Source organism: Dama dama, chromosome 20 (assembly GCF_033118175.1).
Source record: "Dama dama isolate Ldn47 chromosome 20, ASM3311817v1, whole genome shotgun sequence".
Lineage (NCBI taxonomy): Eukaryota > Metazoa > Chordata > Mammalia > Artiodactyla > Cervidae > Dama > Dama dama.
Window position 1 is genome coordinate 55,845,896 of NC_083700.1, and position 16,188 is coordinate 55,862,083.

The window sequence follows — 16,188 nt, forward strand, 5'->3', positions numbered from 1 at the left end:
GGCAAAGAGAATAGGAATGGGAAATGGTGGTTCAAGGGTGCTTCAGACACTTAACAGCTGAGCTCTTCAGAAGCTGAGATTTAAATGGGTGTGATGGTATAAGAGGGAAATGAAAGGAAATGACAGATTGAAACCTGAGAAAACAGAGTTATATAAGCCAAATGTTAGAGGATCATAGAACACTGTGATGAAAGACAGGTATAAGCTTCAAGTGTCCTTTTTTCCTCCACCCTTACAAAGGATGGTCAAGATCAAACTAAATTCTCCTAAAGACACACTCCATCTGCTGTGTGTCCTACACTGTGAGGTGAAGAGCCCTGGAAGCTGGGTGAGATCTGGACTGCTACTGGGCTTCCCAAACTCAGTGTATAAATGAATCATCTGGGGCTCTTGTTAAAATGCAGATTCTGACTCAGCAGGTCTGGAGTGGGGCCCAAGATTCTGCATTTCTAACAAGGTTCCACAGCATGGCCAGGCCAGTAGGTGACACTGAGGAGCAAGCCTTCAGCATGTGTGGACCCAGGACCTAGCTCTTGGTTTTACCAACATGAAGCTCCTTCTGCAGTGCCTGCAAAGGAGGCCTGCGGTCTATAGAGGCTTTTTAGCAAGGATATACTCTCAGTTACTGCTTTCATGATACGGGGAAAAAAAAGTATACTGAACTAGAACAGTGGTTTAAAGGTTATCCCATACATATACAATACACACACACACACACACAAGCTACCACAACATATAAAACAGAACGGGGGGGTGGGAGCGTAATGCCCCCGCCTACTCAGTCTTCTCCATCTGCCCACACAGTGATGCCTGAAGCACTCTGGGACCAAAGCATTCCAAGAAACACAGAAAGTAATAAAATAAGTAAAAGGGTTGTGCCTCCACTGGACTCGGGGAAGTTTGGTGAAGGCAGAACAGAACAAGGTATGAAGCATCCACTGATGTCTCAAACTTTCCTGTTTGCAGAATCAGCATTTTAGAGGTAGAAGGGGCCTAGGGTATCCTGTACTCTTTATGTTACAGATACAGAAACTGAAGTCCAAGGACCACATACCTCAGATTTTGGTCCAATCATCCTTCTATACTACTGGCTAATTTCTTTAATCCATTACTGTCCAATCTAAACAAGGTGGGGGGCGTGGGGGACCAAAAGGCTTGAAAGGATCAGACCAGATATCTTTCACATCATAAAACTGATCAACAGACTTGGACACTACGAATTTCAGGTTCTGTCCAATGCTCAGGAAATCCCTGAAATCCAGACATTCAAACCTCCAAGATCTCAAAGCTCTGTTGATATATCTCTCTCAACTGTTTATTTCCCTCCTTACATTCATTATAATCTCAACCTCCAATCTACCCTGTGCATTATCTCTTGTATTGAATAACCATTTTTCGACAATGGCCGCTGACTTATTCTTGCCTTTTTATTGTCCTGGGTAACCTCAAGGGTTGCTGAACAATGCAGGTCAAAACTAAGAGACCCAGTCTAAATGTAGGACTTTGAATCTTACTATACAGAATACATTCTGAGGCATATTCAGGTATGTTAAATTCTCTACAGTCTATTTTTTTTTTTTTTTTTGACCATGCTGCACAGGATGTGGGATCTTAGTTCCTAACCAGGGATCGAACTGGTGCCCCCTGCATTGGGAGCACAGACCATCTGGGAATTCCCTACATTCTATGATTGCTAGTCTCCAAACACACAGAATCTTTCTCTAATCTCCAACTAAGAGAATACTGAAAGCTACAAACTTAATATATATGTGTATGTATTTTTTTTCTTTCATCTAATCAACATTTAACTAAGGCAATCTGTTAAAATCTCATTAATAAAGCTGTGGCTGATTTGCAATAAATCAAAAGATGCTGAGCTGAGATTTACCTCCCCTTCACAGGGAAGCAAAAAGTGCGAAGTAAACAAATACTGTCAGTAAGGTTAAAGCGGTGCTTCACACTACTCTGGAGAAGAGTCTGAGCATTCAGAAGTGTCATTTACATAGGACTGAATTCTATACCATCCTAATCTCCTCTTCAAAAGTAATCTCCCAGGACACAAAAACCTAATTAATGCCCTTTGAAGAACATACTTTTTAAAAGTTTTCCTTTCAAAGTATTAATTTAGCAACATTTAATTTTTATCGTCCGAGTTCTCTAGAATTTCCCTGCCGCTCCTCGGTCACATTCTCCATGCCCTTTCATTTTCTGTGTTCTCGTCTCTTCTCTACCACTTGCCTTTCAGTTTTTCTTCTAATTTTCCTCTACAGTGGAGCATTCTGCCCAAGACTGTGAGATAAAGCTCTGGGATAGAGAGGAGTAAGGACAGAGGTAGATCAGGTGAGCAAGCTTCTACTCAGTTCATGTTATGGATTCTTACTGGCTACGATACTTGGCACTAATGAAAGATAAAGAGAGGGGCACAAAGGAGCAAAACTAATAGTATCAAATGAAGCTGAGTCTGAAGACACTGAAAACTACTGGGGAAAAGAAATACAGTCACCACAGCGACTTAAAGAGAATTTCCATACTCTGATTGCAAAAGGCTATCAAGAAAGATGTTTCAGAAATAGTAGTTAGATATAACACAGGAAAAAAAGATGTTTTATGGCTAGCCTGGAGCAGATTTTAAACTGTGATTTTTGTCAGATTTTATAACTCTTAAGCAGAGTTAGGCTAGCAAGTAATCAGAAGAGGCCTTTAGGGAAAACACAAGCAATGTAGTGAGTGGTGTTGTGATTTATTTGCTAGTTGAACCAGAATTGAACCAATGCAATAGGAAAAGCTGAGAAAGCACCCTCTCACTAACACTATATCTAGATTTATATTCTCAATAAGAGGAATCTCAACATTATGATTAAATGTGATCACAAAAGAACTTGTTTTCACTATCTAAAAGTAGGAATGTCATCCTGAACATCCTGGTCAAATTCCAACTTTGTAATTACTACCTATTGAGTGAACATTACTATTAACTTGGGTAATTATATATACCAAACTCCCACTCATTCATATACTTAAAATAAACATTCACTGTATAGCCGTGGGTAGTTTTATGAGACTAAATTGGAGAGGAAGTTTTCTATGCAGAGAGAAAAAATGAGTAATAATTGGATACCATATAAGAAAGGTTTAGCAGCAAAAGAACATAATATACTATCTGCACTAAAGCTCAGAATTGTGTTGTTCAATCCTACTACTATCAATCAGAGGCACTCCTTCTGCCAGTATTTACCACCATGGCACCAAGCTCAGCTTAGAATTACCTTCAGAACCTAAGCAGGTTCATTTGTTCATTCATTTATTCAACAAAAAATTTATGGAGTATCTACTATGTATCTACAATACATACAACATGATACGGAGCATCTACAATAGAATGGGAAAGACTAGAGATTTCTTCAAGAAAATTAGAGACACCAAGGGAACATTTCATGCAAAGATGGGCACAATAAAGGAATGAAATGGTATGGACCTAACAGAAGCAGAAGATATTAAGAAGAGGTGGCAAGAATAAACAGAAGAACCACCCAGATAATCATGGTAGTATGATCACTCACCTAGAGCCAGACATCCTGGAATGCAAAGTTAAGTGGGCCTTAACTATGAACAAAGCTTGTGGAGGTGATGGAATTCCAGTTGAAGTATTTCAAATCCTAAAAGATGATGCTGTGAAAGTGCTGCACTCAATGTGCCAGCAAATTTGGAAAACTCAGCAGTGGTCACAGGACTGGAAAAGGTCAGTTTTCATTCCAATCCCAAAGAAAGGCAATGCCAAAGAATGTTCAAACTACCACACAATTGCATTACTCTCACATGCTAGTAAAGCAACGCTCAAAATTCTCCAAGCCAGGCTTCAACAGTGCATGAACTGTGAACTTCCAGATGTTTAAGCTGGTTTTAGAAAACGCACAGGAACCAGAGATCAAGTTGCCAACATCTGCCGGATCACTGAAAAAGCAAGAGAGTTCCAGAAAAATATCTATTTCTGCTTTATTGACTATGCCAAAGCCTTCGACTGTGTGGATCACAACAAACTGTGGGAAATTCTTAAAGAGATGGGAATATCAGACCACCTGACCTGCCTCTTGAGAAATCTGCATGCAGGTCAAGAAGCAACAGTTAGAACTGGACATGGAACAACAGACTGGTTCCAAATAGGTAAAGGAGTACATCAAGGCTGTATATTGTCACCCTGCTTATTTAACCTGTATGCAGAGTATATCACGAGAAACACTGGGCTGGATGAAGCACAAGCTGGAATCAAATTTGCTGGGAGAAATACCAATAACCTCAAATATGCAGATGACACCACCCTTATGGCAGAAAGCAAAGAAGAACTAAAGAGCTTCTTGATGAATGTGAAAGAGGAGAGTGAAAAAGTTGGGTTAAAATGAAATATTCAGAAAACTAAGATCATGGCATCTGGTCCCATCACTTCATGGCAAATAGATGGGGAAACAGTGGAAATAGTGACAGACTTTATTTTATTGGGCTCCAAAAACACTGCAGATGGTGACTGTAGCCATGAAACGAAAATACGCTTACTCCTTGGGAGAAAAGCTATGACCAACCTAGACAGCATATTAAAAAGCAGAGACATTACTTTGTCAACAAAGGTCCGTCTAGTCAAAGCTATGGTTTTTCCAGTAGTCATGTATGGATGTGAGAGTTGGACTATAAAGAAAGCTGAGCACAGAAGAACTGATGCTTTTGAACTGTGGTGTTGGAGAAGACTCTTGAGAGTCCCTTGGGCTGCAAGGAGATCCAACCAGTCCATCCTAGAGGAAATCAGTCCTGAATATTCATTGGAAGGACTGAGGCTGAAGCTGAAACTCCAGTACTTTGGCCACCTCTTGTGATAACTGACTCATTGGAAAAGACCCTGATGCTGGGAAAGATTGAAGGCAGGAAGAGAAGGGGACGACAGAGGATAAGATGGTTGGATGGCATCACCAACTCAATGGACATGAGTAAACTCTGGGAGCTGTTGATGGACAGGGAGGCCTGGCATGCTGCAGTCCACAGGGTCACAAAGGGTTGGACACAACTGAGTGACTGAACTGAACTATGTCTTAGGCCCAGGGATACAAAGTGAACAAGACAGACAAGGTCCCTGCCCTTAAGAAACTTAAATTATAATAGAGAAAATGACAGACAGTAAATAAATAAATCAGTAATAGGAAAGATAGTGAAAGAATAATGGTATCCAGTAACCTGGAAGAAGTATTTAATAAATAGGATGGTCAACTAAGGCTTTGCTATGAGGATGTCAATAAGCTGAAACCTTAACGGATAATATAAAGCCAACTGTGAGGCAGGGAGAAGTGCCTTCTAAGAGGAAATGTTAAGTACAGAGGCCCTGAAGTGGTAAAGGCTTGGGGCATTCAACAAATCAAAAGTTCAGTGTGGCCAGCAAATAAAAGGTTGAAGCAATGGCCAATGGGCAAGGGTCTGATCAAGAAGGAGGACCTGCTGGCAGATTTTGCTGGGGAGGTAGGAATGCTAATTTAAAGATAAGTAACTCACCATCCTGGGAAGATTACAATACACATCTCGTATGATTCCATCACCCCACTGAGACTCTTGTTCTAGATCTTTGCTATTCAAACTGTGGGTCAAGGACCAGAAGTATCAGTTTTGGCATTAATAGGAAGCATCTGAGAAATTCAAGTATCAGGCTTTATCTCAGTCCTTCTGAATCAAAAACTGTACTTCAACTGGTATTCAGTATACACATTCTAAGTCAAGAAGCATTCACCTAAAGTGTTGTTCTGAAAAATCAGTATTTGCAACTATTAATATAAAACCATATGCTTTAATGCAAATAGCTAGAAGTTGGTTTAACAGTAAATTTTGTAAAAAAAAAAAAAAAACAATAATATACTGTCCTGTAAAAGAATACAAATTCTGGGTAATTCCAGAAAGGGGTTAAATATGATCAGACCAGACCAGATCAGAGATTTATTTATCTCAAATAAGTATATGAGAGGAGAAAAGAATAAAGAAGAATCATAAAAGATGATGCCATTTAAACCTATTTGACATAGTTAAAGACAAGATGTTCCATAATATAAAGATACTTTTGTGTACTAGAGTCAACTTCATTTTCCAACTAGAGGAGCTGATTACCTGTCTCCTGCTGATTCCTGTCTATTAACAGAGTAAAGCCCATCTCAAAAACATAAGCTACATGACTAAGTCTACCTCACACTTACCACTTAAGTCCTTTCATGCCTTATATTCTCAAATGATTACCTCCTAATCTCCTTGTTCTAACTGTTCCTCTTATTTTAGCCCAACTTCTTAATTCTGAAAAACTCTTATTAAACTACAGAAAGTTGAAAGAACAGTAGCCAGTATTTGTATTCTTCACCAAGAGTCACTGTTAACATTTTGCCACGTCTGTGATATATCTCTTTCTTTCCTCCCCTCTCTCTATGCACACACACACTTAATTTTTTTCTGAATCAAAGTAGCAGACATTTTTGCTCAAGGATCCAATCATGGGTCATGAATTACATTTGGTTTTCACGTCTCCTTAGTTTCTGCTAGCCCATCACTTCCCCACCCACCCCCCCCGCCGCCTTTGGTTGTCATGATATTGACACTAATAGTTCAGGACAGTTGTCCTAGATATATATGTTCTATATAACATTCAACAATATGGATTTGCTTGTTTTCTCAGGATGAGGTCCAAGTTAAACATTTTGGTTATACATTTTGGTGAGAACACAACTTGATGCTTTCTTTGAATAGTTCTCATAGTTCCTTCAACTATGTTTTATGTTTCCTAGTAAACTATAAATAAGCTCTTTTAAAAACATAGCCTTATTTTTAATTTCTTTGGTAATTCCCCAAGGAATGTAGCATAATCTCAGTATACATTACATGTTCAATAAAGGAAAACTTGAAAGTAGAGTTGAGAACAGTGTCTAAGAATACACATAACTGTTACATAGGGAATATTTTATATCAGACCAGAAATATTCTGTCTTTACCTCTAAGATTTTTGAGAAGAATGATTAAGCAGATAAAAAGTTCAGCACAATCTCCCATACAAAAATGAACTAGGAAAGAGCTGGGGATATTAAAGGCAGATATTAAGCAGACTGGACTGCTGAGGTTGGAAGATGACAGAATGGAGGGCATGGATCATCTACTATATCCCTAAGTATTTTGACAAGTAAATTGGGCTTTAAATAGAAGATCAGGACAATAGCAGATTTTAAAAAAACCTCATTTTTTAAATCTCACTTGAGTTAGATACTGATTAGAAACTATTTCTCAGAGAAGAAAGAAGAGCAAAATAGGTCATTTATTAATTCTTATTTAAATAATAGGGCAGTTCAGAACAGTTCACAAGGACAATAAAAATATGGTATTAAAATCAAGTATTATACAAGATGATTTTCAGGAAATATTTTTGAAATTATTTTCAAGGCATCTAATATTATAATTCAAAAGTTTACACTTAGAGGAAGCTTATACTAGGCTGAAAGTAAAATTAAAATGCTATCTAATATGTCATGCAAAGGGAAAGGAAATAGCACCTATGACTTGTTTGAAGAACTGTTTCAATTTAGAAGAAAAGATCAGTTAAAAAAAAAATTAGATATGGTGTATAGAGAACATTTTGTATATTAAGCCAGCCCTACCTAATTAACTACAGATACTGAACTACCAGCTGACATTGTAAGTATGTCGGCTGGTGATTAAGGCTATTCTTCCACTCTGTCCCCACAAATACATTTTAAGTATTGTTCATTTTGTAACCCAGTTGCCTTTAAGATAGTGTCTATGCATCTCTTTTGTTGCATAAACACATACACATACACACGACAAGCTATTGAAAGGAAAACAGAAGTTTTATGTCATCTAAATGCAACTGGAAAAATGTACCAGTACATGATGCCTATAAATGTCTTATATGGTGAGCTTTGGCAGATTTATATTTCATGGTCTGGGGTTGGGGGGGAGGTCTAAGTCATTATCAGATATATTACAGCTACAAGACAACTTTCTAATGCTGGACACATAATAATTCTAAAAATTTGAACAAATTAACTTTATTTTTCTAAACAATATTACTGAAGAAATGTAAAATTATTATGTGAGTGTTAAGAATTGTTCCTTGTAAACCAAGATATATTCTGAAAAGTAATCATGCAGATTTAAAATCTACTACACACTGTATAAAATCTGATAATTTAGGACACTTGCCCTTGAGATATACAAAATTACATAGTGAATAGTTTTTATGACCCACTTAGCTAAATAAGCTCATGTTTCTTCTCATTTACAAAAGAGTTATTTGATTTGGCTGATGAGTGTAGATTTTTGGTTCTATAGAAGAGAATAATTGAGGATACTGCAGAGAGCCAAGAATTATATGGGCACATGATATGCCATATACAATTAGCCTTTACAAATGGCTCTCTAGTAAGAAAGCGAACCTAACCGTGTGTGTCAATGTTATTCTCTTACTTCAATGAGAGGATTAAAGCTATGCTAAATAGTGGAATAACAGCAATTCTGTGACAATAAAACAAGGTCAGCCATTTTCAAACAGATAAATACATTTTAACTGCATGACTATCACAAATACCTGTCTAATAAGCTACCTCAGTATGGTATTTGATCCTACATAGTATTTTCAAATATTATCTTTTCTTATCATGGGGCTCAACTCCTATTCCCTTTAATATTTGTGGAAAGAACTATACTTATAATTATAGTCAGAACTCCAGGTGTGAAGAAAATATCTGAAGCTACTGCTAAAGAGGGGAGTCAGTTCCAGTTTCTGAGATAACTTCCTCCACTTTTCTTAAAACCATTTCATAAATTATCTACCCATCTGTTTATCTAAAGAGTCTTAACAACTTGAAAGATACTGCAACCCAATGTTCACTGCAGCACTTTTTATAAAAGGATACAAATTAACTTAATTATAAAACAGTTACAGATGTGGAAAACAAGTTTACTGGTCACCAGGAGGTAAAGAGAGAAGGGATAAATGGGAGATTAGGACTGAGAGAAGACATGCTGCCATATATCTAAAATGGGTAACTAATAAGGACCCACTGTAGAGCACAGAGATCTCCACTCAACACTCTGCAATGATCTACATGGGGTCAGACTCTAAAGTATACATGTAAATGTATAGGCGATTCATTTTGTTGAACAGCAGGAAATAACACAACATTGTAAATCAACTATACTGTGATAAAAATTTTTTAAAAAGATTCTCAATAACTTGAAAGGAAAGATTATATTAAAAACACAAGACATAATCCCTGTTCCCCAGAAGTTTATAGCTAATACTTACATGAATAAAGATAAGATTAAATTCAGGAGTCTAGTCACAAAACTGAGCTATATAGAATACAAGTATTCATCAAATAAAGATTTCTCAGTGATGACTTGAGACAATATAATGATTTTTATTGCAGGGCACCTGCTAAAAATATTTCACAGTTTTAAAGGGCTAGCATACTGAAGAGCATCAACTTTCTCTTCAAAAATTCAAGCTGTTAATTCATTTATTTCACAAGTATTTGAATACATATTGTAGGCAAGGAAATGTACCAAATACTGTGAAGAATGTAAAACTACAGAGAAGTTTGGTTGATCCATTCCTCCAAGAAACTTACAATCCACTGGGCTCAGCATACATATCCCTTAAAATGCTTTACCTTCTTGAAATGCAAAACTTGAGTTAGTGTCAGAAAACATTATGAATCCAAGTGGTATTTACCTGATCTTGCAGTGACATCACTGGATTATTTTTGGTAGTGTTGATGTGAAGAACGTGGTATTTATTCTTTGCACACAGGTCATAGGCAATATTGGTAAAAGAGGTGCTTGCAGTTTTGGGGACTCTGTTATAAATGATCACCATGTCGTCTTCCTCATCTAAAGCTACATCTTGCCGAGGGCCATCCATGGTATGTCGCTGCTCAATCTCTCGAACTTCATGTCGTGCAATAGCCCTTTCTGCAAAGAAAAATATGAACTTAGTTTCGAAAGACACTATAAAGAAAGTTGTAAAACACTGAAAATAATTTCCTATCCCTGGAACATAGTTCTCCTACTCAAGAACGGGGTTAAGAAATGTTTTAAGGACCAAAACTTCAGAATTATCTTGGAGAGATAATACGCATGCATATGAAGAACTAAAGAAAAAAAGTCATTGAGTTTAGAATACAACAGATTAGAGTTCTTTCATGTAGTTCAAAATACACTTTCCATTCCAATAGAATTTTTATAGCCTGAATTAATTCTCAAACACACAAAGACAGGTTGCATGGAATACTAAACTTCACAGTAAAAATACACTTAGGAAATAAATCACTTATAATTTAGGCAGTGATTTAGAAATTTACTACTTAGGATGTAGTTGTGTGTGTGCTGAGTTGTGTCTGACTCTTTGCAACCCCTTGGACTGCAGCCTGCCAGGCTCCTCTGTCCATGGGATTTTCCAGGCAAGAATACTGGAGTGGGTTGCCATTTCCTCCTCCAGGGGATCCTCCCCACCCAGGGACCCAACCTGCATCTCCTGTGTCTCTTGCCTTGGCAGGTGGATTCCTTACCACTGCACCACCTGGGAAGTACACAGGATGTAATAACCCCCTGCCTTATCAGAATGTACTAGGGCAGTGATTATAAATGCTTGTGTGATTTTAGGTAACAAGAATAAAGATGATATCAGAAAACCTTTTTCATTTTGGTGTTTTAAACTACAGATAAGTCCTGGCTATGTTTATTAATTAAACTCTATGGTGCCTCTAATTCAAATGACTGTTCACCAAGCAGTTTGAAAAGCAAGTTACATTTTTTTTCTTATTATTTATTTTTTAATTGAATGATAACTGCTTTACAGAACTTTGTTGTTTTCTGTCAAACCTCAACATGAATCAGTCACAGGTATACATATGTCCCCTCCCTTTTGAACCTCCCTCCCATCTCCCTCCCCATCCCACCCCTCTAGGTTGATACACAGCCCCTGTTTGAGTTTCCTGAGCCATACTATTCTCTATTTAATCTAAGCTTCAACTTCAATATTCTTTAGAATTAAGAAGCAAGAATATGGGAAGGAATGGTGGGGGGCGGAGAAGTAACAAGACTGCAAATTACTCTGCACAAAGACAACTGCTCACACACGGTAGGCACCCTCCTACCACCAGATCTCTGTGCCAGCTACCTTACCCTGCCTTGAACTCTCATTCATTCTCCCTCTACTCCAATTCTGCCTAGTGAACTCCTCAAACGTCACACTGAATTTAATCATCACTTGCAAGGGAAGCATCATCTAATCTCCCTAACTAGGTCAAACCTCACACATACACCTATGATGTATGTATATATACCTCATAATGCACATCTCATTCGTACACATAATTGCAATTTTACATTTTACGTGTATTAGCATCTATCTACCATACCAGCAACAATTTAGTAAAGTGACATAAAAAAGCAATGTGGTATAATTACAGTAACAAGTTCAGGCTTTTGACTATGCATCTTAAATTTTGATTCAGAAGATATGGCCACTACATTATAGAGTATGCTCTGAGCTGAGGATTCACCTTCAGAAGACTTGAAGTTCCAAGCCTGCTGCTTACTGGTGGTGGTTTAGTCGCTAAGTCATGTCTGACTCTGCGACCCCATGGACTGGAGCCCACCAGGCTCCTCTGTTCATGGGATTTCCAGGCAAGAGTACTGGAGTGGGTGGCCATTTCCTCCTCCAGGGGATCTTCTTGACCCAAGGATCGACCCCACGTTTCCAATGTCTCCTGAGTTTCAGGCAGATTCTTTACCCACTGAGCCATCAGGGAAGCCCTACTAGCAGCAGGCTTTCCAAAACAGGAAGAGAAGCACACATTTGAATACATACTATGCATATATACGTATCTTTTTTCAGGGGGGAGAGTTGGTTGGGAATACCGAGAAAACGAGATGAGCTTAATGTAGAACATATTGTTGGACTGCCTGGGATACCCAGGAGATGTAGGTAATTGGGCACACAGCTCAAGTGTTGAGAATAAACATTCATGTAGAAGAAAGACATCTGGGAAACCATAGGAATGATGAAACTACATAGATATTACAGAATATATAGCATATGAGGAGAGCTTAATCTTAGAACAGAATCTCAGGAAATATAAACATCTAAAGGCCAAGAAAAAAAGACAATCAATAGAAAAAGACTAAGAAGAAACAGAAAAAGAAACCTGGACAGACTTTTAAGAACCACATACCACACGTTTGGAAAGCACAATATTTCTCAAAATTTAAAGTAGTTTACAAATGAGTCTGTAATCGAGGTAATATATGATGCTCAAGAATCTACACAGGATTTGGAAGTTCTCTCACTAAATTCAGCATGTATTTATGGAAAGCCTAAGAATGTAATTATATTCAGTAATTTTAAAGGAATTTTATCTTCTAAGCAATCCCAAACTGTCACCATAATCCAAAACTATTACGGTACTGTTATGTCCTTGATCTCCCTTTTCCACTATGGGAAATAAAACAGTACTGTTGACATTTAAGTGCTGACAGAAGTTTAAGAGCTTGTTTCCTACAGCAGCTCAGATATATATGAAATTACCTTTACTTTTAATGGCTACACCAACAACCAATAATGCTGCATGCTTTCACTAGTTTTTCTGAACTCAGTATTTAGAAAAGAAACAGATTTTGTTATTCTTTAAAAGAAGCTATTATTTAGTTTATGGATTTAAAAAAATTTTTAAGGTGCTAAAACTCTATCTAGAGCATGAAACTAGCATGTTTTTAGAATTAATCATTATTCTTGGTTCATTATGTGTATTAAAGTATATGAACTGTATATTTGACATTTCCTAAATTAAAGACTAGAGATCTCTTCAGGAAAATTAGAGATACCAAGGAAACATTTCATGCATAGATGGGCACAATAAAGGACAGAAACAGTATGGACCTAAGAGAAGCAGAAGATATTAAGAAGAGGTGGCAAGAATGCATAGAAGAATTAAACAAAAAGATCTTCATGACCCAGATAACCACGATGGTGTGATCATTCATCTAAAGCCAGATATCTTGAAATGTGAAGTCAAGTGGGCTTTAAGAAGCATCACTATGAACAAGGCTAGTAGAGGCGATGGAATTCCAGTTGAGCTATTTCAAATCCTAAAAAAAGATGCTGTGAAAGTGCTACACTCAATATGCTAGCAAATTTGGAAAACTCAGCAGTGGTCACAGGACTGGAAAAGGTCAGTTTTCATTCCAATCCCAAAGAAAGGCAATGCCAAAGAATGTTCAAACCACCTACTGCACCACTGAACTCATATCACACGCCAGGAAAGTAATGCTCAAAACTATCCAAGCAACAGTGGCTCATGATGATTTTTTGGGTCCTCTGAGGATATGATGAAAACAATAGATCTGGTCTCCAGAACGGCTGATGCGTACATGTCAGAGCTTCCTCCTAGAGCCCAACCATGGGCAGGCAGCTCCATGACCCCAAGTTAACTATTTCCAAAAAAAGAAAAAAGGCTCATGGACATCAAGGCCTGATAGTAAACTGCCTAAACGTATTAGTATATATATCGAAAACAAGAGGTTACTCACAAATTAGAATTGCAGGCAAAGAGAAATCATAGAGGAAATAGGCAGTGATGATTAGAAAAATGTCCACAGCGAAGGCGCCTTATCACAAAATTTGACCTGTCGGAACTCCCTGGTAATTATGCCTTTTTCAGAGCCAGACAGGAACTAAGAGCTTGGAGCTATCAAACACCTGAGTTAAAGTGGATCCTTAGCACACTCTAGGGATAAATCCTCAGTTGTGTAAATCCCCAAATACTGTTCTGGTATAATTTGTTCCCCATAAAATGTGCACACAATGAGAAGTAGGAAGCAACAAGTGGATCAAAAGAAAGCTATTAAAAGGTTAACTGAAAAAAAAAAAAAAAAAAAGGTTAACTGATTTCTTTTCCACCACCACTTACTGTGAGTGAACTGTGTAGTCAGACAGTATCTGATCTTCATGGAAGTAGGATTTGGTAATGACTATGAATTAAACAAACTGGTTGTCCAATTGTATACATTGTTTTCTCACGAATATGTTCAGCCTGAGTCAGCTTCCTTGATTCAATCACCATGGGGACTGACAAATTCCAACATGGATGATTCAAGGCTGGACTCTCAACACTAGTAAGTGCTTTCTTGTGTGGTTTCCAGGCAGTGAGCAAGAGACGCACGTGTTGTCCTTAAAACTTACAAGTGGACTTCCCTGGTGGTCCAGGGGTTAGGATTCCACCTGCCAATGCAGGGGACGCGAGTTTGATCCCTGGTCCGGAAGATTCCACATGCTGCAGGGCAACTACTGAGCTCACGTGCCACAACCACTGAAGCCCACACTCCCTAGAGTCCATGCTCCACAACAAGAGAAGTACCACAGTGAGAAGCCTGCAATCCACAACTAGAGAGTTGCTCCCACTTGTTTCAGCTAGAGAAAGCCTGTGTGCAGCAACAAAGACCCAGCACAGTCAAAATTAAATTAATTAATTACTTAAAAAAATTCTGCATATACATTTAACTGGATCATCCTATAAAAAGGAGTTGAGACTACCTTCTACTTCAAGGAAGATGCTGTAAACTTATGTTTTTGCTACTCCTCTCATGAAGTACAACTAAAACCCTGGACATTATATACATGACAAACATGTAAACGTTGGAGAGAAGGAAACAGACTAGTTACAGCCCTTAAGATTCAAGGAACAACGTGGTGAGTTCCTTAAGTTTTCCTTAGCCTTACATATCCCAGTCTTGGAGCAGTAGAAGCTGGCAACCCAGGAGCAGGCATACATAAAAAGACGTCCAACAAAAGCCCTGCCAGGACACCAAGAAAGGGACAGCATGGTAAGACAAAAGCCTTTCGGACAATAATCACCCTGCTTTAGCTAAACTCCACAGAAAACCGGTGGCCCCACTTCCATGCTCACAGGCCAAGTAGCAAGCCCAAGACTTCTACCCTCACAAGGCTGGAATCAGCTGCCCAGAATCTCTGGTGGAATGGTGTCACAGGAGACAAGGTAGGGAGCCAGGACTTTTATCCTAGGCAACAGGTAGCAAAGCACCTCTGCAGAGTCAGTGAAGACCAAGCAAGGAACCAGAATGTCCACTTTCACACAGGGGTGATGACAGGCCCCCTCACCCCCGCTTGGTGCTGTCAGAGACCTAGGGGAGAATCACTCAGAGTGACAAGGCCATGCCCATCCCTGCCCGAGAGAAACAGCGAGCTCACCGGCTGTTGATGGCGGCCTATTTGGGAACCTGAACTCCTACCTCCACTTCTTAGTAACAAAGCAGCAACCCCTTCCCTTGCCAGAGCAGTACTGGAAAAAGTCAACTAAAACAAAAGGTATTTTTAAATAAGAGTCAGAGTACCCACAGATACAGAGAACAAACTAGTGGATACCAGTGATGAGAGGGAAAGGGGGAGGGGCAATACAGGTGTTGGGGGAGAAAAGGGATATTGTGGATTATATGACATCATGTGTATGAAACTTTTGAAAAGTGCAAAACCCTATAGAAGTTAAAGATTATTTTATTCAACTGAAGAAAAAAAGATCCAAAGTCTCACAACATAAAAATATCCATGTTTCAATTAAATTGTACTCAGGATATTAAGAACCAACAGGATCTCAAACTCAATGAATAGAGAAAAGAAATGACAATATAAAAAGGACAGCGATGTTAGAATTACCAAAGATTTAAAGCAGTCATGATAAAAATGCTTTCAAGAACAAGCTTGAACCAAATTAAAAAATAGAAGGCCTCAGAAAATAAGCTCAGTAATGAAATAAAATATATAAATAACTAAATGGAAATTTTAGAACTCAAAGAAAAACAAACAAACAAACCCAAAATAAAAATCTGAGTGAATGGGATCAACAGCAGAATAGAAAGGAAGAAAATATAGTGAACTGGAACATGGAACAAAAGAAATTATCCAATCAGAATAACAATGAGAGCATATAATAGGGAGAATAAAGCAACAGAGCCTTGGGGAACTGTGGGATATAACAACAGGATCTAAAACTGGTGTCACGGTGTCTTGGAAGGAAAAGAGAAAGAGAGCAGGGCTGAAAGAGTTCTTAAAGAAATGTGGCTGAAAACTTGACATCCGACAGAAGATAA

General features: G+C 38.3%; 1 protein-coding gene across 2 annotated transcripts in view; it reads right to left on the reverse strand.

The window, feature by feature from the left end:
- HS2ST1 (heparan sulfate 2-O-sulfotransferase 1) overlaps positions 1 to 16,188 on the reverse strand; it is a 178,584-nt gene that overhangs the window by 30,464 nt on the left and 131,932 nt on the right. For both annotated transcript variants that reach the window (XM_061121470.1, XM_061121471.1), the window contains exon 2: positions 9,758 to 9,996. In XM_061121470.1, the coding sequence (XP_060977453.1) occupies positions 9,758 to 9,996 (239 nt within the window). The remainder of the gene's footprint in view (positions 1 to 9,757; positions 9,997 to 16,188) is intronic.